At 52.4% G+C, this 27,197-nt stretch overlaps 1 protein-coding gene across 2 annotated transcripts in view; it reads right to left on the reverse strand.

Moving 5' to 3' along the window:
• Positions 1-27,197, reverse strand: part of RAB11FIP3 (RAB11 family interacting protein 3) — an 86,209-nt gene that overhangs the window by 11,151 nt on the left and 47,861 nt on the right. The window contains exons 3-6 of one of the 2 annotated variants that reach the window (XM_058710964.1): positions 20,238-20,329; positions 12,653-12,864; positions 8,422-8,571; positions 1,846-1,881 (exon numbers count right to left, since the gene is read on the reverse strand). In XM_058710964.1, the coding sequence (XP_058566947.1) occupies positions 1,846-1,881; positions 8,422-8,571; positions 12,653-12,864; positions 20,238-20,329 (490 nt within the window). The remainder of the gene's footprint in view (positions 1-1,845; positions 1,882-8,421; positions 8,572-12,652; positions 12,865-20,237; positions 20,330-27,197) is intronic. The other variant, XM_058710965.1, reaches the window with a different exon arrangement.

Raw genomic sequence — 27,197 nt, forward strand, 5'->3', positions numbered from 1 at the left:
CTCCTCTACAAGGGGGTTGGTGAGAACAAGTGCAGAAAAGGGTTGACAACCTTCACCTCTGCTTCCACTAAACCCCTAAGACACTAGAAAAAGAAACACAGGAGGTTCCCATGCCAAGGGCAAAGAAGAGACTAGGCCGTACCAGAGAAAAGGTGCCCACGCTGGAAGTGGGTAGGAGGGCTGCGGCCGGCCAGGGAGGCGCTGGCAGCCAGCCCGTCGCTCTGGAGAACCCAGGGAGGCCCAGCACCTGAGACCACACAGGAGCGGCTCCAAACCACACCCTTACAGAGGAGGAGAACCGCACACACAGGCCCAGCACAGATCCCCCTCCGGGACACCAGCCGGCCCGAGGCCTATCCACACCACACATGGGCCAGAGGCCACCTGCCAGCTGTAAGCAACCACAGCAGCACGGACAGCAGCAGCCCCAGTTGTGAGGGAAAAGTCTCTAGAAAGATGGCCCGGACCAGGACATGGGGAAGAGACACGAAGAAAACGCTGTGGCTGTCACAGGAGGAACCAGAGCAGAGGCACACAGGGCAGCAAGGAGGTTCCAGAGGGAGGATGGGGGATGGATGAAGCTATCCAACAGCCTAAGAAAGGTCCACGGGACCAAGGGGTGGAGACTCCCAGACCTAAACGGTCTGTCATTCTGTCCAGCATAATTAATAGGAAGGACTCATGAGACTTATCACAAAGTTTCTAAACTTCAGGGATAGAGAAAACACCTGAAAATTCAGCTTCCAGGGAGAAAGTTGTGAAGAAAACGTGAAAGCCTCAGGGCCCTGGCAGCAGCCCTAGCGCTGGGAGGTACTGGGCGGTGTGTGCACAGCTCCTCAGAGGAGGGGCTCCCAACCTCAAATTCTGTATGAAGTCACACACGGGAGTCAAGTATCCAGCAAGGTCTCAAAAATGTATCTCCTGGACACCTCTTTTCTCAAGAAGCTACAATATGTGCCGAACAAAAAACATGAAGATAAAAGAAGGGAGACGGGTTCAGGGAGCAGCATGACCCCAGCCCTGAAACACACACTTAGTGCAGGCCAGGGACCACAGTGCTACTGCCCACAGCCATGGTGCCCATGCAGAGGGCAGAGGCCCTAGCTGGGCAGGGCAGGCAGGGGTGCGGCGAGAAGGCGAGGCAAGTGGCAATATCACAGCCATCACTGACTCCAGAAGTGGCAACTTGTCAGAGAAAGGAAGTAAGTGAGCATTCCATGGCTTCCTGTGAGAAACGCTGGCATCAGACAAGCCCAGTGAAAACTGGTGAGCCAGCCCTGGGGCGCACAGGGTACTTGTGTGTGCTGCCACCTCTTACACAGGAAGCCGACAGGTAGACCCAAAGCTGGGAGGTGGAGAAATGGCCACAAGAGTGTGTTCTTCAGAAACTCGGCATTTGGCTCGCCTTCACCCTCTTCTCACCTTGGAGAGCCAGCGTGGGCGTGAAGGGCAGAGCATCTGAAGGAGGCCGACCCAGACCAGGGCTCTGCCATGACCCTCGCGGATAACACCGTGGGCTACTTTACAGCAGACATGACACGTGGGGATGCCAAGGGCCGCCTGAGGACATTTCTGCGAAGACTTGGTAAGATGGGCACAATGCCGGGAGCTTTCAGCACAAACCTCCCTGTCACAAACCAGGGTCTGATCGTGGCATGGTGTGGCGGTGGAAACTGGTTTCACAACCCATCCCCAGGAATTATGTTCAGTCCCAAACCATGCGAGGTGACTTCCAAAAGTTTTAAAAACTTATCTTGGAAGATACTATTTTCTAAACACGTTTTAAAGAGCTATGATTAATGATACATTTCAGAACATCTCTGTAAATAACCAAGGGTCTCCTACCTTGCCACCTTCCTGCTGGAGAGCCGCTTCGCTGGACTGTGCAAAATCAAAATAAACAGGAAAATCGTGTCAGAGAACAGGGAGGAAGGGGAGGAAACAGGAAATTCAGGCTGAAGAGATACGGGGATGGGGCATGTTCACAAGCGTGCAGCACCCGCCGAGACCAGCGCCATACACAGAAAGGCCTGCTCAGCAAAACATTCAGGGACACAGGGGACAGTCCCAGGGCCTCGCCAAGTCACGTTTTCCTACTCCCAGAGGTCCCAGATGGAGCCGCGACCAGACCTTAGCTCCGAGGCCGAGCCCAGCACCACACCCACCGGTGGGCTGCACGAGTGCCACGTGCCAAACGCTTACCCTCCAATCACTTGGCCGTCAGAGGCCCCACATGAAATGTGACGTAAGCCTGTTTGTGACAGGAAAGTTCGGACTCGAACTTTAACTCAGGCACTGAAACCTCATGTACCTGGGCGGTGATCTGGAAGCCCTTCCCCCTGCCGCCTTGGGACCCATCGTCCGGCTGACAGAATCCTCTGAGGTGGCAAAAAAGGCCAAACTTACCTTACCTCTCATTGCTGAAGTCCCGAGTTTTATTTTCAAATGTAACTGCTAAGCTACCGGCCTCAGCCCACGAGAAGACACACGCCCTCTTCCAACACAAGGACAACCCTCGTCTCCCACGCCAGGAACCAGACCCATGGCATCTCCCTTCAGCTTGCTCATCCGAGACACGCCTGTGATTCCCGCACAGTTCGGGCAGAAAAACCTACACTGTGTCAGCTACCAATTTACAGCTGCCCACTTCCAGACTCTTCCTCCCCACTTATTCTGTGGAAAAGGATTGGGGCGTTTTTCCCAGTCTTCCTTTGCCGTGCTCTACCAGCAGAGGGTGCTGGAGAGGGCCCTCGTGGGAGGGTCCCCATGTGTCCTCGGCTACACCTAGCTTCTGAGAGACACTGGTGGGGCTCACCCCAGATCCTGCCTGGCAGCTTCCCCAGGGGCCAGCGCCTCCCCGGGCAGTTCTGCCATGGAGGGCCTCCGGTACAGGCCAGAGGGCAGATTTCCATCAACTTCTAGAAGGTAAATTCCCAGCAAATTCCACTGGTGTGCCGTCAGGGGGACACCCGCTGCCTGGCCTCTTCACAGCTGCTGTTCCCGCGGGGCCCTCATCGCTCCATCCCTTTGGGGCTACTCACTCATCACACTCCTCACGCCCACTCCTGTGTGTCCCCTCTCCTGGCAGGGCCCCGACTCACACCACATATGTCACCCTAATATCCTGGGGACTCCCTGAGGCTGATGGGACAGGACAGACTCGGTTTACTTATTCAGGGGCTGCACTGCCAGTCCAGTTTTGAGGTTTACAATTTGTAAATAGACCTTATTACTCTTAACTTCTTCTTAGTATTCTTAATTTCTACAAAATGAATTGTTTTCATACAGGCGGTAAGTACCTGGAAAGTATGATCACTGTGGGTACATTCCGAGGTTCACTGGGTAGAAAATATAAATGACATCAAAGCTTCCAAACACAGTTGGGACTAAATCACCTTTCATCATCCACAAACCATAACCAAATACATTTATTTTGAGACAATTTCTTGGAAACCAACAAGCAAGATTTAGATCTCCTTAACTTCAGTGTTCAGGACAACTTTCCTGACAGTTGTGTCTTGATGAGAATAACGATTTTAATGGCACATGAACCCACCTTGGTAGGGTCTTTCTCAGGGAATGGCTCAGACTGGACAGAAGGCCCCACTGGACTTGCCGGCCACACTCAGCCACATCCCAGGCTCCCCCTCTCAAAAGGGGACCCTAGTGGGGCGCCTGGGTGGCGCAGTCGGTTAAGCGTCCGACTTCAGCCAGGTCACGATCTCGCGGTCTGTGAGTTCGAGCCCCGCGTCAGGCTCTGGGCTGATGGCTCGGAGCCTGGAGCCTGTTTCCGATTCTGTGTCTCCCTCTCTCTCTGCCCCTCCCCCGTTCATGCTCTGTCTCTCTGTCCCAAAAATAAAAAAAAAAAAAAAAAAAAAAAAAAAAAAAAAAAAGCTGAAAAAAAAAAAAAGGGGACCCTAGAGAGGCGATCCTGGCCGTTATGCGGCAGGTTCTCAACACGGCAAAACATCACTTCTGCATCAAAAGTCTTCAGAAATGAGAGATGAGACAGGTCTTCGTGCTTACTCTCAAGAACAGAGATGGCATTCCTGTACTCAAACCCACTTAGCAGGACAGCGGTCTCCATTTGGGAAAGACAGGTGACCCCTCACCAGTCGGGTGGAGGGACCTTCCCGGAGCACTGAACACCCAGCTAACCACATACAAGAAGACTAGTTTTCCCTACGGAAGAGCCCAGTGGGTCTTCGAAATCCCTAGTTGCCACAGTTCCCCCAAGTCTCCCTGGAAGGCTAGGTTCTCATCGGTACTGCTGAGACCTCCCCCCAGACTCCCCTCTGAAGCTTCCAACTGGCCACAAAGAATCTTCTCCACCCAACTGGGCATTTGCTGGATTGCGGTCTGTGTGGTGAGTTTTGCACAGAACGGAAGACAAAGGGGTGAAGACATCAGATGTCCTGAGCTGGAACTGGAGGCCGGTCAGGAGCACAGCAGGGCTCTCAGCCACGGGGACCCACCAGGAAGACTGAGCTGCCCTGGGCTGATGCCCTAAGGGGGGGGCAGGCTCCTCAAGACAGAGGAGGAATTTTTAGAAGACTACTCTAGGGGCGCCTGGGTGGCACAGTCGGTTAAGCATCTGACTTCAGCTCAGGTCATGATCTCGCGGTCCGTGAGTTCGAGCCCCGCGTCGGGCTCTGGGCTGATGGCTCGGAGCCTGGAGCCTGCTTCCGATTCTGTGTCTCCCTCTCTCTCTGCCCCTCCCCCATTCATGCTCTGCTTCTGTCTCAAAAATAAATTTTAAAAAGTCAAAAAAAAATTAAAAAAAAAAAAAAAGACCACTCTAAACAGGCTGAAGCTGTCAGGATGGCTTGCCCTTCTGCCACATTTTATGTAACCTCCCACCAGCCATGTCCCCTCTTTTTCAGACAGCCACTTGAGATTGCCGCCTGGGAGCCCACACCACTGACCAGCACAAACCATCCCTTCCTGCCCAGTGTGAGAGCTCTTTGTGGGTCACTCACCAACTCTGCTGGCCTGGGGCCTAAATCAACAATATGCTCCATGGACGTCAATATGTGCAAGCTACTCAAACATGTTTTCTTTAACTGGAGGGTGTGAAGTTGTGGGGATCCAGCAAAAGGAACGGTCTCCTTCTGGAGCTCCAACCTGAGTAGGGCTGGGTACAGATGGCTGAGAGGGAGGCTAACACTCTGACACAAACCAGAACTGGGAGACGGGGAGGAGGGACAGACCGGGGATGACCAAGGCCAGGGAGCAGCAGGCACATGCTGGGTCCCGGCTGCTTATTTTAAAAACAGGGTAGCAAAGTTGGCACCCTGGGTGTAGAGATTACTTAAAAATAAAAATCTTAAGGGCACTTGGGTGGCTCGGTCGGTTCAGCATCTGACTCGTGACCTCAGCTCAGGTCATGATCTCATGGTTTGTGGGTTCAAGCCCCACACGGGCTCTGTGCTGGCAGTGTGGAGCCTGCTTGGGATTCTCTCTCCCCCTCTGTCTGCCTCTCTCCTGCTTGAGTGCATGTGCTCACTCTCTCTCACAATAAACTAACAAACGTTTTTAAAACTATATTTAAAAAAATAAAAAAACTTTAAAGAAACAACATATAGAGGAAAAAAACCCCCAACAACATAAAGTAATAAGTTCAAGGAAGAGCTCACTGGATGTAAACATATACTTCTGAAAGCTGTTACGAATTTGTTTTTTTTAAAGACCAAATCTCACTTTAAATTTCCCAAAGCTCTTTGGAGTGACTCCCAGTTAAAGAAACCTTTTAGTAAAATGAAACATGTATCTCTTTCCGGGTGCAGACTCTCTTTCCTACGTTGGGTTCCCTCTCCCAGGACACACAGCATGGGAAGGGAGTCTCCTCCCCTGGGAACAGAAGCAGTGACTCAGGCTGCAGCACACACCCAGGGTGTCACATGCACAGGGCGAGGAGGGCAGACGTTCAGCACATGCAGGGTTGGGGGGGGGGGGGCGGGGGCAGGGGAGGGGTCCTGCCTCCGGGCTGCGGTTCAGCCCAGCCGAGTGAGCAGCGCCTCCAGCCAGACCCACTGGCAGGAGCTGTGGGTAACTGGAGTCTCCCTCCCACTTGAACAGAGCAAGGCCAGGCACTAGTCAGTTACCTATTCTTTTCAAGATCGTTCAGGCGAGCAGAAAGATCCTCAAGGCGGTTGATTTGTTTGTGGCACTGGCTACAGTAAAACTCAAAAGCCTCATCAGTGAGGATGCTGTGCAGCTTTGCGGCAAGCGGATCAGTGCTAGAAAGACGAGAAGTGTCAGTTCAGAAGACAGCGAGGACCCGTCAGGTTATCTGTGACCCCACAGAGGGGCTGGACAAAAGCACTGTGTCAGGCTATGGAACATTCTGGCTCTTGCTTTTAGACTGCTGTGAGCCCACCTCCCTCAAGCGTCACCTCTAGGACCGGTGACACACACCAGCTGGAACAGTGAGGGGACTTGGCCACACATCTGCTCCTTCCTGGTCAGGTGCTCAGAGGAAATAGGTAGCCCATGGGCTTCATTGTAAAATACAAACTCTTCTTTTAACAAGAAGCGAAATGACTGGAGATGCTGCTGCCTTGTCCTTTGTCAAAAACACACCAGTGTGAGAGCAGAGCACGCGTCTCCAGGTGGGGCTTAACTTACTGTACTGCAGCTCCTTTACTCGCTGCTCTAAAGCCCACCAGTGACAGAACTATGCATGGATGATGATCACCAACAATTCTGTCATTTTTAAGGCCTTCATTAAAAACTCAGGATTCAGGGGCACCTAGGTAGCTCCAGTAGGTTGAGTGTCTGAGTCTTGACTTTGGTTCAGGTCATGATGCCACGATCCTAAGACTGAGCGTCGGGCTCTATGCCAAGCATGGAGCCTGCTTGGGGTTCTCTCTCCCTCTCTCTGTGCTCCCGCCCTGTACACGCACACGCTCTCTTTCTCAAAAATAAATTAACTGGCTAAATAAAATAACTCAAGATTCTGTTTTCCTCCCTGTGATCTAATTTAAATGGACTTTCACAGCACTGGCGGGACACCCACTACAGGAAGATGAAAGCAGGAAGGCAGTGATGTCCTTGAGACATTAGGACCTGCTGGCTTTTGGAAGCTGGTTTGGAAGTTCCATGTGAAGACAGGTTGAAGGGAAATATTAGTGGTAGCGCAGAAGTCACACCTGAGACAGAAAATACTGAAAAGGCTGGCTGGGAGGCACAGACGAGCAGACCAGAAAGACTCCCCAACTAGACAGACACGGGGTTAGCAGCGTCCAGTCCTTGGCCTCTGCCTCACACCACCACGAACACGCACGTGGAAAGAAAAGCTGCTAAAACCACGCACATATTTCGCTCACACCAACTCCCAGAGGCTCGCCACAGAGGCCCTCTCCCGGGCCGCAGGTCCTCTGGGCCAGGGCAACGGTCTCGGCAAAAGAAGGGCCTCACGGCTGCAGGTTCAGAGATACTCGGCTTCCGCTGTCGGCAAATAGAGAGGGTTTGAGGAACCTGGCGCCAAGCAGATCCGCGACTGGCGCAGAGCAGCCGCTGAGCCAGGCGGGACCTCGCTGGCACAGGCAGGCACGTCCTCAGATGGGCTAGTCACCAGCAAAAGACTGCCAGGTCCACAGGTCCCTTGTTTGGACACACGCGGAGCCCTAAGAGAAAGGTGGGCTGGAGAGGATCTACTCCATGAGCAAAGGTCTCACCCTTTAGACCTAGCACCTCGACCTACTCATGCAGAACGTTCCAGACAATTTGGGCATGAATCCAAAGAATCACTTGCGATGTTAAAGCCCCCGCAGAGGCTGATCAAACGTGCACAAACGTGCAGCTGCAAGAGGAGTAAGGTCTAAGGCTCGAACATAGAACGTGGTAACTACACGGTATCATGTACTTGAAATCGCTGAGGGCAGACTGTAAACGTTCTCTCTCACATACACGTGTACGCACGGATACATACACGCATGTTCTCACACACATGTACACACGGACACACAGGTGTTTCCTCTCACACGTGCACACAGATACACACGTGGTCTCTCACACGTGTACACACACGTTCTCTCACACGTGCACATAGATACATGATGTACATGTGGTCTCTCTCACACTCGTACATACATGTACATGTTCCCACACATGTACACATGATGGTCTTCCACACGTGTGTACACATGGACACACACATACATGCTCTCGCGCGTGTATGCCGATACATGCATACATGTTCTCTCACACACGCACATATACACGCACACGTGGTCTCACACATGTGTGCACGGAAACACACACATGGTCTCACATGTGTTCATACGGATAGTCACACATTCATGTTCTCCCACATATATGCATACATGCACACATGTTCTCCGACATACATACATGCACACGTTTCCTCACACGCGTGCACGCACACACACATGCCAGGGCAGTGTAGGGCTGCATTACCTGGGGGTGAGGAAAGCGGGGTCTCTGCAGTCATGCTCCCCATTGCAGAGGGTCTCCAGGGACAGCTCTGCCTCACTGCCCTCACCATAGTCCTCAAAATGCTCCTCGCCACCTATCACCGTGACGACGGACTGGCTGTGCAGGTGGGATCTGCAAAGGCAACACAAAAGCAACGCACTGTGACTGGTGGCTCCAGAACCCATATTGTGATGGCACCTTCCAGCAGAGATGTGCTACTAGCCACAGGCTTGGGTTCAAACATTGTAGTAGCCACATTAGAAAGAAATAAATGAACAGGTGAGATTGATTTTAACAATATATTTTAACACATCCCAAATATCATCATTTCAGAAGCAAGACTCTTTATTCTTTATTTTGTAACAAGTATTCGAACCCGGGAGTTCACCGTACACTTCAGCGCGTCTCCTGCAAATGCACCTGTGCCCGTACCAGCAGCTGCTGTCTTCACACAACTGCGGGAGAGTGTGAGCGCAGACGTCTGCTGGGATGTGAAGTTCAGAACAGCAGGATTCCAAGCAGGGAAGGTAAAGGGTTTGCTAGCACCCATCCTTCTGAGAGAGAGGTCACTCCTGCACACCCGCTTTCCAGAGCTTCCAGAGCACTAGGTGCCCTGGCACCGCCGGAGGCTGGCAGAAGCCGAGCCAGTGCTGGGAGGCCCAGCGCTTCACCAGGGACAACAGGAAACAGCTGTGGCTCCACCAGCACCTCCACCAGGGCTGGATTAAGCTCATCACCACTGATGGGCACACGAATCTGAGAGTTGCCCCTTTCCAAAGGGGAAAGGGGCCTCGGGGAACCAAGTGAGGGTCTCACAGGCAGAGTCAGGGACAGAAATGGGTCCCTGTGCACGCCCCCAAGACCATCACGGCTGCTCAACCCTCGGAGCACGCGCCCACTGCCCACCCAGAAATGCACGTGCCCAAAGAGCAGTCCTGAAGCCACTCAGGGCAAATCCCGTGGTCTTACACACACTCGCTTTCAGGAACAAGGAAACCTGAGTAAACTGAGATGGGGATGATCTCACTTCTCATCATCCTGAGGCATATACATAAACACACTGAAATTCAGATACGTGGACAGAGATACTATATTCAAAGACTGAAGATCTGACAATGTGAAGATGTTGATTCTCCCCAAATTCATCTATAATGAACACAACCCTAACCCAGATCCCAGCAAATGCCTTTGTCCTGAAACCAACAAGCTGATTCTAAAACCCACATGGAAAGGCCAAAGGGCCAAAAGGCACCAACACAGCCTCGCAGCCTTGAAGAACAAGGCTGGAGGACTTACACAGACAGTACAATCTACAACACGCTGGAGTACAAGACTGTGTGGTACTGATCTGAGAATGGACAGAACAGAGTGCACAGTCCAGACACAGCTCCACACACTCAGCCACCTCGCAGGACCAAGGTGACACCAGACAGTGAGGGAAGGAGGAATCTTTTCAAAACTGAGGCTGAATTGAATGGATACCCATTTGGGAGATGACCCCTATGTCACACCACACACAAAAAGTCAGTTATGGGGAGATTACAGATCTGAACACAGAGGTGAAACAAACAAACAAACAAAAAGCTTTTAAAGGAAAGCAGAAGTAATCATAGTTGTGTGAAGTAAGCAAAGATTTTTTTTTTTAATGTTTGTTTTGAGAGAGAGACGGAGAACGAGCACGAATGGGGGAGGGGCAGAGAGGGAGACACAGAATCCAAAGCAGGCTCCAGGCTCCAGGCTCCGAGCTGTCAGCAAGAACCCAACGTGGGGCTTAAATCCAGGAACCATGAGATCATGACCTGAGCCAAAGTCAGACACTTAACTGACTGAACCACCAGGCGCCTCAGTAAGCAAAGGTTTTTAAAACAATACAGAGGTGCTAGCCACAAAATAGGAATGGATGAACCAAGCCACAGTAAGATTAAAAACACATGTTCCTCGGGGCACCTGGGTGGCTCAGTCGGTTGAGCGTCCGACTTCGGCTCGGGTCATGATCTCCCAGTCTGTGATTTCGAGCCCTGCATCGGGCTCTGTGCTGACAGCTCAGAGCCCGGAGCCTGTTTCAGACTCTGTGTCTCCCTCTCTCTGACCCTCCCCCGTTCATGCTCTGTCTCTCTGTCTCAAAAATAAATAAACGTTAAAAAACAAAACAAAACACATGTTCCTCAAAGACACTAGCAGGAAAGTGCAAAGGCAACCTACAGAGTAGGAAACACATCCTGTAATACACATCCCAGAGAAAGCACTCATATCTAAAATATATAAAGAATTCCTACAAATCAGTAAGAAAAAGACAACCCAACAGATCAGGAGAAGCCAAATCCCATCCATGGCCTGTTTTGGGAAAGTAGGAATGGGACACAGACATGAGCTGCGCCACTTTCCACTTCACAGCAGAACTTGGCTGCTGAGACTATACAGCTTGCAAACCAAAAAGTATTTATTATCTGGCCTTTTACAGAAAAAGTTTGCAGATCCCTGCAATAAATAAGTGGGGCAAAAGACTTGAACAAGCACTTCACAAAAAAGGATCTTCACCAAATGGGCATTAAACGCAAGAAAAGGCACTCACCAAGGAAATGCAACTAAGAATATCCCACACCAACACTGAGCTCCATGCCCTCTGGAGAAGGCACACGAGAAAGCAGCGCAGCCCAGGCGCTGTGGAGGACGGGGAGTGACCAGAGCCCCGCAGGCGGCTGGCAGGCAGGTAACTACGAGAAGCCCCATCCGTACCTGTGTGGACTGCAGTTGGTGTGGGAGCCTCACAGCCCAACACGCACATGCAGCACTGTCCCACTCCTGGGTACAAACAGGCCACGAGTCACGTGGTGTTTATAGGAACTTTGTTCACAGAACCAAAGCTGTAAACCCGACCCAAATGGCCACCAACAATGAATTCAAAAGCTGCAGCACATTCATACAGCGGAAAACTCTAGTAATAATGAAAACAAATAACTGACAACTATACAAAAATTTGGATGAACCGCAACAGCCACAACATGAAGCAAAAGCAGCCAGGTGTAACAAGGCTACAATCCTGTGTGGTTACTTTTTTTTTTTTTTTTAAGTTTATTTATTTATTTTGAGAGAGAGTGTGTGCACACATGAGTAGGAGAGGGGAAGAGAGAGAGGGAGAGAGAAAATCCCCAGCAGGCTCTGCACGGTCAGCATGGAGACCAATGCGGGGCTTGACCCCATGGACTGTGAGAGTAAGACCTGAGCAGAAATCAAGAATGAGCCACCCAGGCACCACTGGGTAGTTACTCTTCCTAAGCGCCAGGCAGAGGGCGCCTGTGAGGCTGCTGGCGGGTCCGTACACCTATGACAGCTGCACTCACAGGCCAGTATGCCATACTTCAGTTAAAGAGAAAAACAAAAACTCTGTGAGGGCCAAACAAAAAGTGAAATCAAATAAAACAGGCAAAACAAAATAAAACCAAACCACTTCCAAAGCAGCTAAGTATGATGGCTTCCCACACAGCAGAGGCAAACTGCCACCCAGAACCTGTCGGACCCTGCCCTCTCCCCTCGCTGGTCTTCAATCACAGGGGGACGCCTGGAGCAGGGGCGGGGAGGGCGGAAAACAGATCTGGGCAAGGGTGCGATAAAGACAAGTGAGTTCTAAGATCCTGCTGGGAGATGTGCCCTGAATATGGTGTCCTGCCCTGGTTTCTAAGAACTTCGGTGAGGGGCGCCTGGGTGGCACAGTCGGTTAAGCATCCGACTTCAGCTAGGTCACGATCTCGCGGTCCGTGAGTTCGAGCCCCGCGTCAGGCTCTGGGCTGATGGCTCGGAGCCTGGAGCCTGTTTCCGATTCTGTGTCTCCCTCTCTCTCTGCCCCTCCCCCGTTCATGCTCTGTCTCTCTCTGTCCCAAAAATAAATAAAAAACGTTGAAAAAAAAAATTAAAAAAAAAAAAAAAAAGAACTTCGGTGAGAAATCCAGGATCAGGTTTCTCTCTACAGCCAAGGAAGTTGTGCAACATGTCTAGCCAGAGTCATCTGTGGCCAGCAGGAGGAGCACCTCCAGGCAGGGAGGTCCGTGGGGGCTGGGAGCCCGCTCAGGGCCACGATGAGCATGGGCTCATCCCACAATGACTGCACAGCTCTCTGATACCAACCCGTCCAGAAACCCAATCTGCCCTTCGGGCACAGCCACTCGGTTGGTGTCTTGCAACCAATGCTCGTGCTGTGCAGGGGCAGGGTACTGACCTCCCTGGGAGCAGTAGCAGGGCACCGTGGCCAGGCTCCTCCATGGCGTCCAGGCACTCGGAGGGCACAGCTGAGCCACCGGCGCTGTCGGCATCCCCTTCGGCTTGCAGCTCGGGGTGCACCAGGGTGCTTGTGTCCTCGTCGGTGAAGGTCTCACACTCACTGTAGGTGCTCTCGGAACCCATGTATGCGCTGTCTGTCACCTCGTTGGCCTAGGAGAGAGCGCCAAGGGTCAGTCCCACACCCTGAAATGGTCACATGTCAGTAAACCCCGACGCTCCACACAGTGCTCTGCTGCAGGCATCGAAGAGACAGCGTGGAGAGACAGCCTCAGGCAGGGCCCCCAAAGCATCTCTAAGCAGAAACGTTAGCTTACAAAACAATCCAATATTTTTGAAAACTGAAACATAGCACATGTTCCAAAGCAGAGTAAGTACTAAAGCAATTTTGAAAGTTAGTTGTAGGGCGCCTGGGTGGCGCAGTCGGTTAAGCGTCCGACTTCAGCCAGGTCACGATCTCGCGGTCCGTGAGTTCGAGCCCCGCGTCAGGCTCTGGGCTGATGGCTCGGAGCCTGGAGCCTGTTTCCGATTCTGTGTCTCCCTCTCTCTCTCTGCCCCTCCCCCGTTCATGCTTTGTCTCTCTCTGTCCCAAAAATAAATAAAAAACGTTGGAAAAAAAATTTTTTTTTAAAAAAAAGAAAGTTAGTTGTAGAGGTTACCTAAAACAGGAGGTATCCAACACCGTAGGATTAAGTGTGAGTGGAACCACCCATATGGCTACCAGCACTGAAATTATTTCTATCCAAAGAACAGTATAAGAACATGCGTTTTTCAATTAAAAAGTCACCATCAATATGTGTTATGTGTGTTCAGGTTACTGCTTTGAAATTCAAGTACGTGGTCTAACCTCAAAATTCTAACCCATCAGTTATTTAACCAACCCACTGTGTTCCCTGGTTAAAGATCTTTCCACAGAACCTACCTTTATTTCCACTCTTATGGACCCAGCACCCAGCACAGGGTCCGGCAGCGCAAATGACTTAAATCCAAAGAACTATTCAACAGGCCATTTTCAATTTATAACCTCAGCTGTAATTCCAATGCAAGTGCACTGGCTAGGGAAAGGAGCCAACATTTCAGGCTCAAAAGAATCTGAGGTTAACCACTTGCAAACAAGTGAGATTCCAGAAAAGGAGTTGGAAGAAAGTGCATTCTGTCCAGTTGCTCTGGTGTCACAAGGGGACAGTGTGCTCAGATGTGCATGGTAACAAAAAGCCCCCCATCCTCCGCTAGCTTTGAGGGCCTCTCCTGGCTGCATTCCCGGGGCGCCTTGTCCCATCGAAGAGGCGTGAAGGGCCCAGGTCGAGCTGGCAAGAGCCGAGCATGCCAATGACAGGCCAGGGTCCATCCGTGGTCCACCATCCACCAGCCCAATGCCCCTGCACTGGGGTCCCAACCACTCTGAGTCCTGTCAGGTAGGACTGGGATTAAGAGACCACACAGGCAGGTACAGAAACTTGGAGGACTGTGGGGCCCGCGAGTCCCTGGGGAGGCAGAATCCCTGCCCAATGTCTGTAAGGCCAGAATGAAACAGAATGATGTGAGAGCAGGCACTCATTGACGTTACCTATGTTTCCAAAGGAAAACCAAATCTTCCTTGGAATCTAAGGCAACTAAGGAACTCCTAAAAAGCACTCACTTCAAAACCTGAAACCAGGAAATCCCTTTCAGAGGCATGGCCTCTAATACTGTTTAACATCACCATCAATGAGCAGGTACCACTTTCTGCCAGGCTCAGGGCTGGCTCTTTGCTCCGCGGATGGGCAGCATGGGCAGAGACGGGCAGGGTGAGCTAGGCAGGCTCCTCAAAGTCGGGGCTGGCCCGCAGGGTAGGCACAACAGAGCAGGCACAAAATTCACAGCCAATTCCTGGCTTCTGCTGAGGGGTGGCTGCTGGTTTACTGCCCAGGTGACACCGCACACTCACAAAGGGGGGGCTGCCTGAGACTCACCCAATGGTGGGAGGAAGACCTCCCCCACCCCCTAGACTTCAAACAACAACAAAGACCAGTGTTGGCTATTAGTATCCAGACGAAAACCCCTAAAAGAAAACACTTCCTCATCTGCAAAACAGTCCCACGCAGCCCTGCTCACCTTGACTACTTAGTCCTCACACCTGGGAAGCCAGCAAGACCCACACCCTCCAATCCCCACCAAACAGGTCCATCAAGGGGCCCCCAGACAATGACTGGGGACCCTGAGATGATTTCCTAGACGGAACAGGAAACAGGACTTAACTCCTGAGGTCAGCTTTTAAAAAAACCAACGAACCAGCACCTCTGAAAAGCATGACGCTCCTCTCTGGCCCTCATGGACTCCATGCCCTCGACGGGCAGCTCAGCGTGTGGCAGGGGGCTGAGGGCCCTCTCCCCAAGATGGTCCTGTCTGGCCCGCATGGACCCCCTGCCTTCGACGGGCAGCTTAGCGTGTGCCAGGGGGCTGAGCGCCCTTTCCCCACAATGCTCCTCTCTGGCCCACATGGACCCCGAGCCCTCGATGGGCAGTTCAGCGTGTGCCAGAGGGCTGAGTGCCCTCTCCCCAGGAAGGGAAGGAGGGTCCAGGCACTCGGGCCTGTCTCTTCTGTGTGCAAGGAGCCCACCCGAATCGCACAAGTGAGGCTGGGGCTGTGGCCTAAACCCTCCCTGGGGCTTGGCCAGGACAGTTGTGGGTGCAAGTCCCTGTCCACGGACACAGAAACAAGGAGGCAAAGGCGTCACAAAGCGGCCCGCCGCAGGCTGGGCATGGAACTCTGCTCTAGGGAACTCACTCACCTTTTAAACAGGTAGGGCAGGGCAGGGCGAATGTTCCCCTCCACCCTCCACTCCCCATTCCTCAAGCAAAGCCATTCCTCCGACACAGGAGAGTCAAAGAGATGAGCCCTGTTTCCCATTTCACTGAAGGCTTCATATCTGCACTTACACTCCAAATTATAAATAAATAGTGTCCCGGAGGAGGTCGGGTCCTGGAGTGTCAGGCACCCGCTGGGGGTGCAGAGCTGCAAATAGCCTCTTACCAGGCGGTGGTCAGAGCCTCAGGGCACAGGAGCTGCGTGTTCTACACCTCCTCACCCCCTGAGGGTCAACTTTTACAATTCAAGAATGCCCTGAAAAAATCCCAGCAAGCCAGGCAGTTTTCCTGCCTGCAGCAAGGTAAGCATCTGTCTTTTCAGAGAAGCAGGCAGAGCTCACCTGGGGGTGGGGGTGGGGGGGTGGGGTGGGGGGGGCAGTCTAAAGACACGGGACAAGCTCACAGACTTGCCCCATCAGCTCAAATTTGCTACCACAAGGGACCCAACTTTGCCCGGAAGCACACAAATCTATGCTATCCACTTTCAGAGTACTTATAAACTCACAGGCTGGGACGAACTCACTTGAAAATCAAGTGCACCTGGACAGCTGCGCCACACGCTAGCACTGATGTCACCGGTTACAAGGAAGCAGGGTTCAGAGCCACCGGCGAGGGGCTCCCATGTGGCCAACACTGCCCGGGGTCCTCACTGTCCAGGTCATGGCCCCTCTGTGGGATGGTGACTGTTTGTTTCTGTGACCTGCGGGCGCTAGCCCGGGCAGCCTCAGTGGGCTCCACGCACCAGCCCCAGGAAGGGCACGCTCTCCGAAACAGACGCCCTCCCCGCAGAAAATACTCAGAATTCCTCCCATGGAAATACTGGGGACATCTGTCCAGATCAGTCACTAGCTTCGTTGGACTAACCTTGCGGCCTTCCTATCTGCAAGTGGTGCTGGCGTTTCAGCAAAACCTTCGTGCTCCCCTGAAGGTAACAATGAAGCCTCAGAAAAAAGTTTAACCTGCTCCCAGACACGCTCCATTAAGCATCCTGCTGTGCTGACTGAGGGAAGGGGGACAAAGTTCAGGAAGTGTCCTTGCTGGGTTTTTAACAGTCACTCCTCAAAACAGTGGCTTTTGTTCTTGACTTTCAAACCTCTGTTGTAACAGTTTACAGAAAAGGCATGGTCGCCATCATTTTATTAAGGAAGTTCTTTCCTCTAGGGGCCTTGGTAGGAGGAGGGAGGGACAGAGAAGGCACAGCAGGGACAGTTCTTATCATTTCTGTTTGTGCCAGTTCTCTGACCCTCCCAAGGTCATGGCCCTTCCAGAAACCCTGGGGGCAGAGCTCCACCCCCGCCGGCACGCTGCAGGGCCTGGGGCACTCCTCTCCGTGCGCCTGCCTCGTCCCCTCCCCTCCCCGCTGCCCTCACCCCGCCCCCACTCCTCAGGGAGGTCACATCATAACTCTCCTAGGGGTGACTCGAGCAAGGAGCCCACAGGAAGCTGGCGGGGGGGGGGGGGGGGGGGGGACCCCAGAGCAGCCCACCAGTGGACTGCAAAACACCCCTGCCCCCACACCGTTGCGTGCTGGGCCAGAAGTCATTACAAAGCTTATTTATCTCTGAAGATCACCAGAAGAGGGTAAGATTTGCAAGTAATGCCCATATTTTCCACCCATATTTTTACTGAAATTTTTTCTTTTAAATGTTTTTGAGACAAAAAGTGTGTATGTGCACACGAGGGGGTGGAGGAGGAAGGGCAGAGAGAGACAGGGACAGAGGATCCAAAGCAGGCTCTGCACTGACAGCAGCGAGCCCAACATGGGCCTGAACCCATGAACCACGAGATCACGACCTGAGCTGAAGTCAGAGGCTCAATGATGGAGCCACCCAGGCGCCCTTGAACTTGGAAGATTATATGACATGCAAGCTTTTTTAAAAGAACATCTTTCTAGAAGTTTCACAGTACCTGGTTCCGGTCCCCTGAAAGTTACACCTAAAGATCATAAAAAGACACGGAAGAGCCTTTTTTTTTTGGGGGGGGGGGGGCCTTAAATGCACATTACTAAGCAAGAGAAGCCAGGCAGCAAAGGCCACACACTGGATTCCAACTCTGTGACATTCTGGAAAAGGCAGAACTATGCATACAGCATAAGGTCAGTTGCTGCCAGGTGCTATCGGGGAAGGAAGGGTGAGTCCAGGAAGCAGAGCGTGCGGAAGGCAGTGAAACTCCTTGGCAGGATACTACCCAGGGGACACATGACCTTGTCCACTTGTTGAAACCACCATGAGGGAGCCCTAGTGTACACTGTGGGCTTTTGTTAACAGCAACAGATCTGTACTGGATCATCAGTTATAACAAATGCACCACACTAATTAATGCAAGACATTCATGATGAAGGAAACTCTGTGTGTGTGTGTGTGTGTGTGTGTGTGTGAGTGTGTGTACAGGGGAGAATGGGGACTCTCCGTACTATCTGCTTCATTTTCTGAAAAGCTAAAACTGCTAAAATACAAAGTGTATTAATTTTTTTTAAGTAACAAAACATAACCATATCCTCCTTTCTGAAAAACAAATTAGCATCCTTTGAAATTTGCATTCTTTGAAACATCGGGTTCCCACCATGCCTTCCAAAGGTGACAAGCGAGTGCAAGGCGGGAGCTGGTACCCCCAAGGGTACCACACTCCTGTGGGCCTCGGGGATCCACCTGCACAAGGACGGGAAGATGCAGAGTTGGACAGGACCCCCGGGCCTGCTCTGCTCAGGGTTCAAGAGGCAGCCCCAACATCAGAGGCTCCCACACTTCTGGTCCAAATGAACTCTTGGAAGTACAAAATGTGTTGATGCCTCCTACTACCCTGAGGGACAACCCCCTGTATCAGCGTCCTGGGGCAGCCACATCAAATGAGCACAAACCGGGCAGCTTCAAACAACAGGAATGTATTCCGGCCAGCAAGGATAAGCTCTTCCTAAGATTCCAAGGGAGGCTCCCTCCTGCCTCGTCCAGCTCCTGGTGGCCCCGACTGCATCCTTCCAGCGTCTGCTGCATCAGCACACGGCCCCTGTGTGTCTTTTCCTGGCTTCTAAGGACACCAGTCATTGGATTCAGGGCCCAGCCTACTACCCAGAATGGTATCATCTCGAAACCCTCAACTTATTACATCCACAAAGACCCTATCTCCAAATAAGGTCACGTTCACAGGTTCCAAGTGATCGTACCTTTCAGGAGACTACCATTCAACCCACTGCACCCACTATGATGATCCAGCAGAAACCTGAGACAGGGATAGAGCAGAAGATCCTGATGTAGGTGCTCGGGCTCCGCTGGGAGGGGGACAGAGGTCTGATGGTCACTGACTGCAGAAGTGTTGTGACCCCTCACATGCTCTAAACAAGGAAAGAAGGACTCCCCTGACCTTAGGTACATTCCTGGAAAATTCAAGGTGTGTCAAACTGCACAGAGGCTTCTCCACCTTGCTGGAAAGGGAGCCAGCCCCGCTCCAGTCATGAGAGCAGCCACCCTACATCACAGGGTCTGGCAGCCCATCTGAAATGTGATGCATCAGAATCCTGCCCTCCTGCAGCCCCTACCTGGCCACACGTGCCCCATGTGACATCTGGTGCCCAGTGCCAGGACCGGGCCTGACACCCCACAAAGTCACACGCAAAATGAACACACCAACCTCACCAAAGAGGATGCAAGGTGAGGCGGTCCCTGCCCTCGGGAGGCTCACACTTGGCTGGTACTCTGGGACAAAGCTGTGGTGAATGCTCCCAGTTGGCCCAGAGGCCTATGCCAGCAGAAGAGACCGTCAGAAAGTGAACCTATGTTATCTGAGGTCTGACCAATACCTGGAGCAGCCTCTCAGAGCCAGGACACAAGACCCCAAAGGAAAGTAGTGAGTCCCTGTGGACTGTGAGAAGCCACTCTGTGCAACTCCCTCATTTTACCAAGGCACCAAGGCTCACAGCCACCGGGTCACAGCCTGGCCCTGTTCCCTGCACCCCTCTGAGCAACAGAGGACTGAGGGGCTGGTGGCTACCATCACCACCTTCCCCACAGCTCTTCAGGCGCTCAGGAGTTTCTAATGTATTTTTTTAATAAGAAAAACTGCAGGTCCAGCCACATGGGCTGTCCCAGCATCTGCTCACCCCTCCAACGCGGGGGGGGGGGGGGGGGGGGGGGGACAGAACTGTGGTAGCCTCCTGTGACTGTGCTCACAGACCTCCGCCCTGCCATGCAGAGAACAAAACACCCACAATTACAGGTGACACCATGTAACCACAGCAACCCTGGAGGCAGGTGGCAAAGGAGCACGAGGTGTTACAAGTCCCTAAACCCCAAAAACGACTTGAAATTCGGTAACATGAAAACCTTACACAAGACCTCTGCTCTGGCCTCGCTTGGCAGCCTGGCAGAAGGTGACAGCAATCGCACTGGAGAGCCCCACCAGCCCAGCCCAGCTCTCTGCTGACAACAGGCCCCAAGGGGACCCCCGTCAATGATCTCAGGTGAGCAGTGGTGGAGCGGACACCTGCCGACCCTCTGCCGCAACCAGGAGCCCCCCCAGAGGCCCTGGCCGCGCGCACAGGGCTGCAGAGCGGGCCCTGCCCTGCCCTCCCTGCCACTTCCTGCAGAAATATCCCCGGTACCACTAAGCGGAGCGGGATTCAGAGGGCAGAAAGGAAGACGTGTCACATCAAACTCCCTCTCAGCCCCTCAGTGAGAACCACTTGCCTCAAAGGTAACGAAGTCGTCGAACTCATCGGGGCAGGCGGGCGGCTCCTCGTCCTGGGCAGGTGCGACCCCGCACAGCTGGCCATCAGACTCTGCAGGAGAGAAGACCCAGTACTCAGCAGGAAGCCTAGACCAGCCCCAGAGGCCATGGGGGAAGGCGCCAGAAGGGTGAAGGTGAGCCCTGCTCGGGACAGCCAGTGAGAAGCCCAGGGGAGAAAGAAGCACGTGCCCCCTCCCCCCAGAGAGGTGGTGTAGAGGCAGAATGATAAAACGTTTGTTTCTTTAGACCCCCGACAGCACTGCAAAAGAGAGGGAGCAAGATCTCAAGCCCATGACACTGTTCACGGGCTTTAAAAAGTATCAGGTACCAGATTTAAATTTTTAAAAACTGTGTGTGTGTTTGGGGCCATGTAGGTGTGATGGAACTATACCAAAATAGCATCTTGCGCTCGGTGTTGGGCTCGCTGGCAGTTTTTATTTCCTTCATTTTTGTTGAACTTTATCTTTAGCAATAAATGTCTTATCTCATAATAAAGAAAATTTTAATTCCAAAATAAAGGGGTTAGTGGACACACCAACATACCGGGAGGTGAGCCCAAACTCCATGGGGTAGAATCCCCTGCGTTCCAGACCCTTGCACACCTCACCCCATATACCTCTTCATCTAGCTGTTCCTTTGTAACCTTGTGAGTAAACTGCTAATGGTAAGTAAAGTGTTTCCCTGGGTTCTATGAGCCATTATAGCAAATTATCACACCTGAGGGAGGGGTACTGAGGACCCCGGATTCATTGTCAGGTCAGAGAGAAGTGTGGGTGGCCCAGGAGGGTGAAGTGGGGTCTTCACGAACTCTGACAGCTGGTGTCAGAGCAAATTAAATTGTGGGACACCCAGCTGGTGTCCCCAGAGAACTGGAGATCCCAGAGAACTGGAGAATCACTTAGTGAGGAAATCCCACATACTTGGTGTCAGTGTTATGAACAGAACACAGATCATAATAGGAATTACTTATTTAAAATACATCACTTAGGAGCGCCTGGGTGGCTCAGTTGGTTAAGTGTCCGACTCTTGATTCTGGCTCAGGTCATGAGCTCACGATCCGTGGGACTGAGCCCCGTGTCAGGCTCTGTGCTGATAGCGCGGAGCCTGCTTGGGATTCATTCTCTCTCTCTCTCTCTCTCTCTCTCTCTCTCTCTCTCTCTCTCTCTCTCAAAATACATAAGAAAACTTAAAAAAATATTTTAAGTACGTAAGTTATTTAATATATCTCACATGATCTAACGTAACATCAGTCCCTTATTTATTTTTTTAAGTAAGCTCTATGCCCAGCGTGGGGCTCAAACTTGCAACCCCAAGATCAAGAGTCACAAGCCCTTCCAAAAGAGCCAGCCAGTCGCCCCCAGAGGACAACTTTGCCAATGGGACCACATGGGGAGAATGCTGCTAGCCATCCCCATGTCCTCCAGCCGGGCTCTGAAGACTCGGTGGTTTGAAGTTACCGCAAGAGCCCCGGTAAGCAGGGAAGGGAGAACAGATACTGAAGGGCCCTTCACCACACAGCAATGGCAGGACCCACAGCCATTCTGTCCTGTCTCTAAAGGACTCTCTTGGGGTGCTTGGGTAGCTCAGTCAGTTAAGCATCCGACTTCAGCTCACGTCATGATCTCACAGTTCGTGGGTTCGAGCCCCGTGTCCAGCTCTGTGCTGACAGCTCAGAGCCTGGAGCCTGCTTAGGATTCTATGTCGCCCTCTCTCTCGGCCCATCCCCTGCTCACGCTCTGTGTGTCTCTCTCTCTCTCTCTCTCTCTCAAACATAAACATTATTTTTTTTTTAATAAAGGACTCTCAATTTAAACAGAATGCTTTCCCTTAACAACAGTGTAAATTGAAATATTTATGTATCGCGCAATTATGAGATGCCTTTGTCAACTCAAAGCTACTTTGCAGTACTGATCAAAGCCCTTATGCCAAAAAAACTCCTATGTGGCCTTTAAGAATCACGGGCACTTTTGTTGCTGTTGTTTCGCACCATTTTCCCCAGGAGTGTGGTTAAGTATCCCAGCGGGGCGGATGGCAGCAGGCAAGGAGGAGCATGGGAACCCACACGCCGGGGCCCCTGTACTGGGAGGTGGGGTCTCTGGTGCAGGCGACGCGGCGAAGGTTGCTGTGGACACAAGTTTGGGGTTTCTGGGGCAGGGGGTGGAGGGCCCCAATCACCCCCGTGCACGTGTCTTTGTAAAAAGCTACACTGTCTTTGGCCTATTTCCCCTCTCAGATATTAAGTCTTCCCTGCCCTCCGAAGCCTGAAACACAAAATTCAAAGCTCTCAAAACACAACCGATCGTTCTAGATGTGGTGGATTGTGCTCAGCCTCCAGGGGTGGACAAATGGTCTTGCCCCACACTGTGGAGGGGGGGGTGGGGACAAAGCTGGTGCTGCCATATTCCTCATGGGAACTAAGTATGATTGTCCAGTAAGTTTTCTCCATGTGAATTAAAACAATTTTCAGTTAAGTGGACATTTTTAATGTGCATTCATCCTACTCTTCCAGAGCTTGGGGGAGGGCGTAGCCAGTGTAATGGCCTATTTGTAGCAATCTGCAGCGTCCCCCCCCCCCCCCCCCGCCCCGACTCATTCTATTCCTGAAATAAGGCAGGCCTGTGGTATGACAGTGAAAATCTCCCTGTGCTTCACTGCAAACTGGGTCAACACACCGCGTCCCTTGGTGTGTCGCCCCTGGGTGCAGAAGAGGCCCGCCGGCCAAGACAGGCCACCCGCACGCTGGAGGAGCACTGGAGACAGCTCCATGGAATGTGGGTCCGTGATCACATGCTGCACCCTCCCAAATGCTATCACGTCACAACTTCAAAATCAGCTTTGACTTGCTTTCATTACAATTTTATTTTCAGTCTCCTTTCCTAATGAAACTTAAAAGATGAAGTCAACTACAGAGAAAAGAAAAACAAAGCCTGAGTCCCTGATACCACCTGACAGTATGTCCGATGCAGGTGGGGCATCCCCACCAACACGGCCTCCCCTGAGCCCACATGGGCTGTGGACACCTGGAGGCCCAGCGTCTCACGCCCACTCTCAGATGTGGTCCCTGTGAGCTGGCACTGAGCCCAGGGGCCAGTCACTCACCCACCCACCCTGTGGGGAAGTCCAAGTCCTCCCTCGTTGCCTACAGCCTGGCCATGTCCCCAGTGCCTTCACCTCCACCTTTTGACCCCGCCTGCCCAACCTGGCCATGGTGGCCTCCCTGCAGCCCCCAAACACGCCAACGCGCGCCTACCCCTACCCCTGCTTCACCCTCCCCCTGTAGCTGCCGTGCCTCACTGTCTGCGGGCTGTCCTCCACTGGAAAGCCAGCTCCCAGGGGCAGGGGACACTGTTCTTCCACATGGGCTGTGTCCCTGGAGCCTAGATCAGTCCGGCTCGATGATATCTGTACCCGCACTCCTCACGGGCCTCAGCTGTGCCTCCCTTGGCTGCGGCCCTCACGCCGTCCGCTTCAAGCTCTCGTCGCCACAATCCCCCTCAGCCCAGCCTCTGGCCAGAGCCCCTCTGCCATGCACCCTGGCAGCAGAATGTGACCCCACGGCCCACCACCTCACTTTGAGAGCAGGGGTCTGCTCTGCGCAGGCTAAATTCCAGGCAGGGGGACATCACCTGCAATGTGGCATCGCATTGAGACCAAGCCTCGCCCTCTGGGGACGCTTCTATTCCAGAATGTTCTCGCCAAAGGAAAACACACAGCACTATTTCCTGGAGCATGCATGCTAACTCTGGGACTGACTGGGAGGTTTTTGTTTTTAATTAAACCAAAGTGGAACTATTACCAGCAAGAATGAGAAAATACTGAGACTCAAACAATTCCTGTGGGTGCTCTGTGTGGTGCGTGGGCCGGCCCGAGGCAGGACTTCACTGTGGTATCCTGACTTAGAGGCTCAGAGCAGCGAGGCACTGCTCCCAGGTTCAAAAGGCAGTGCAGCTGCAGCACTGGACAGACAGAACGCAGCCGGCCAGGTGCCATGAGGGTGGGGAGGGACCAGGTATCCCTGGTCAGGGGAGCCAAGAGAGGGGGCCCCAGGGGAGAGCGGGCTAGAGCAACTCTGGCCAGCCCCTCTCAGGCACAGCCCAGGACCCTCCCAGGGCCTCACCTCAGGCTCCCCTCTGCCAGCTCCTGTGACAGACACAGGGGGACAGTCCACACAAAGGCAAGCAGGAGGGAGGAGGGGTGGCAGGTGCAGGCAGAGGCCCTGTCTCAATGAGTCAGGGTGAGGTCAGGACTCAAGGGCACAGGCCACTTCTCGCACCACACTGATACCCATGTGCTCCTTGAGTCACTCAACTTCAAGACACATGCAACCCACGAGACGGCCCCACGGGGCAACAGCCAGCAGCCCCTCCTTCTCTGCAGATAAAGAATCAGCCTGTGCAGGGATGGCTCTTCTCCCCTGCCAGGCGTCAGCGGGTCACAAGTTTTCCAGGAGCACTTGCTGACTCCCAGGTCACGACCCTCCAGGAACTCCTCCAGCCGAGCTCCATTTTGCATGAACTGTGCCTATTAGAGCAGACCAGCCACCAGCCTGCCCACAGAATCCTGGACTGTGGCTGAGAGAGGGCCTCAGAGCCACACGGACGGCACCGGCTACCTGGCTGGCTGCCACACTGGGTTCTTTCCTGCCCAGACCCACGGGACCAGCTGCCACTGCTGTTCCCAGCCCTGACTCTTCAGAGGAATCTGTGTTGCTCAATCCCCTAGACCCAAGGAAGCCCATGGATGCTGCTGCGGCTGTGCCATCAGTAAGCCCACACACCAAGCTTCCCACCTGACAGGCATGACCAGCACGCTGTGCATCTGCGGTCACCCAGGGAGATGAGTTCCTGTCTGTGACGGACAGTGGTCATGACAAACCTAGGGGGCACACGTCATCACTCCCGGGGCCAGAGAACGGAACGGTGCTGACAGGCTGAGGCAGCACAAGGCAGTCCTCACACCCTTAGCCTGTCGTCCTTGTCCCTCTACACAGTGTTTCTAAGTAGTTCCTGTGAATTCCTGGATTCTAGAATTTTCTTCCAACATCCTGAATAGTACTTGAGGATTTTAGCATTAGCTTCTCCACCTTCCCTCTCCTAACCTTCCAAAATGGTTAAGTCCCAGTCATTGATTACATAAACGGTTAATCTGTTTAATTACTATGACTGCGTAAAATGGCATTCATTGCCCAGCCACGCAGTATTCTAGAAGCACGTTTTCCCTCTTTTTAGGCTTCTTGTTTTTCCCGGCAATGTTAACTGCTTTCTGGGGACTTAGACTTGGCCTCTGTACATCTGTCGCCTTCTTACCCCCAAACCATCAGGCAGAGCAGTGAAGCCTTCTCCAATGACCTACCGGTTCTGAGCTCCTCAGACTCCATCACCATCAAACCAGCACGAGGGTGAAATAAAGCCATCTAAAACTAATGATGCCACCACGTTTGTGAGATGTGCGTCTCCTCCCTGTGACACCGAGATCAAACGAACACAGGAAGTCTCAACCGTACACGCATGAGCCCGTGTACTCTGGTCAGAGAGTAAGTATTCCACCAAGCACACACACAACACGTGTGAGACCCGGCTGTGTGGCACACCACAAAATAAACTCAACAAGGAACAGAGTGAATAGAGAAGCACGCCTGGATGGCTCAGTCGGTTAAGCACCCGACTTTGGCTCAGGTCATGATCCCGTGGTTTGTGGGTTCGAGCCCCACGTCGGGCTTTGTGCTGGCAGTTCAGAGCCCGGAGCCTGTTTCGGATTCTGTGTCTCCCTCTCTCTCTGCCCCTCCCCCAACTCCCTCTCTCTCTCTCTCTCTCTCAAAAATAAATAAACGTTAAAAAAAGTGAACACAGAGATCCCATTCTCTATCACACACAATTAGGTTTAAAACTAATGACAAGATTTTTTTCAAGTTTTTTTCTTTTTTTAATGTTTGTTTATTTATTTTTGAGAGCGAGAACACGAGCAGTGAAGGGGCAGAGACAGAGAGAGGGAGACAGAGAATACAAAGTAGGCCCGTGGCTGACAGCGCAAAGCCCAACACGGGGCCAGAACTCATGAATCTGAGATCACGACCTGAACCACAAAGTCTGATGCTTAACCAACGTAAGCCACCTGAATGCCCCTAATGACCAGATTTTTGTTTGTTTGTTTGTTTAGCATTTACTTATTTTTGAGGGAAAGAGAGAGCATGAGCAGGGGAGGGGCAGAGAGAGGCAGAGACACAGAATTCGAAGCAGGCTCCAGGCTGTGAGATTTTAAAATACCTTTCGAAACCAGGATGCCTGGGTGGCTCATTCAGTTGAGCATCTGAGCATCCGACTTCAGCTCAGGTCATGATCTCATGGCTCACAAGTTCGAGCCCCACATCGAACTCTGTACTGACAGCTCAGAGCCTGGAGCCTACTTCGAATTCTGTTGTCTCCCTCTCTCTCTTTGCCCTTCTCCCACTCATGTTCTGTCTGTCTCTCTCTCTCAAAAATAAACATTAAAAAAAAAATACACTTAGAAATTAAAATAACTTTTAAATAATTGATGAGTCAAGGAAATCATACTGGATTTTAAAACACAGAGGAAAAAGCATATACTTGGATTTCCCCCAAAGGTTTACCGAAAGTTGTTGGAGCACAAAGCCATTCCAAGGGTCCTGGGCACAGGTGCACTGGCCCAGGGAGGTCCTGAGGAGCATGGCTGGGGGCAAGTGAATGTGCTCCATTCAGGAAGCCTCCAAAGGCACTGGAGGTGGAGCAGAGGCCAAAATGTGCATGAAACCACCATCAAACTTTTTGTGCAAAAGGGTGAAGGCTTAAACAACTTCCTGTTTTAACTACATGTCTAGCCTCAGAAAATCACCTAAGGATTACAACATACTGGTTACAAGGGGAGAGACACAGGCATGTGGTGCTAAGCCTAAACACTCCAAG

The sequence above is a fragment of the Neofelis nebulosa genome, chromosome 18 (assembly GCF_028018385.1).
Source record: "Neofelis nebulosa isolate mNeoNeb1 chromosome 18, mNeoNeb1.pri, whole genome shotgun sequence".
Classification (NCBI taxonomy): Eukaryota; Metazoa; Chordata; class Mammalia; order Carnivora; family Felidae; genus Neofelis; species Neofelis nebulosa.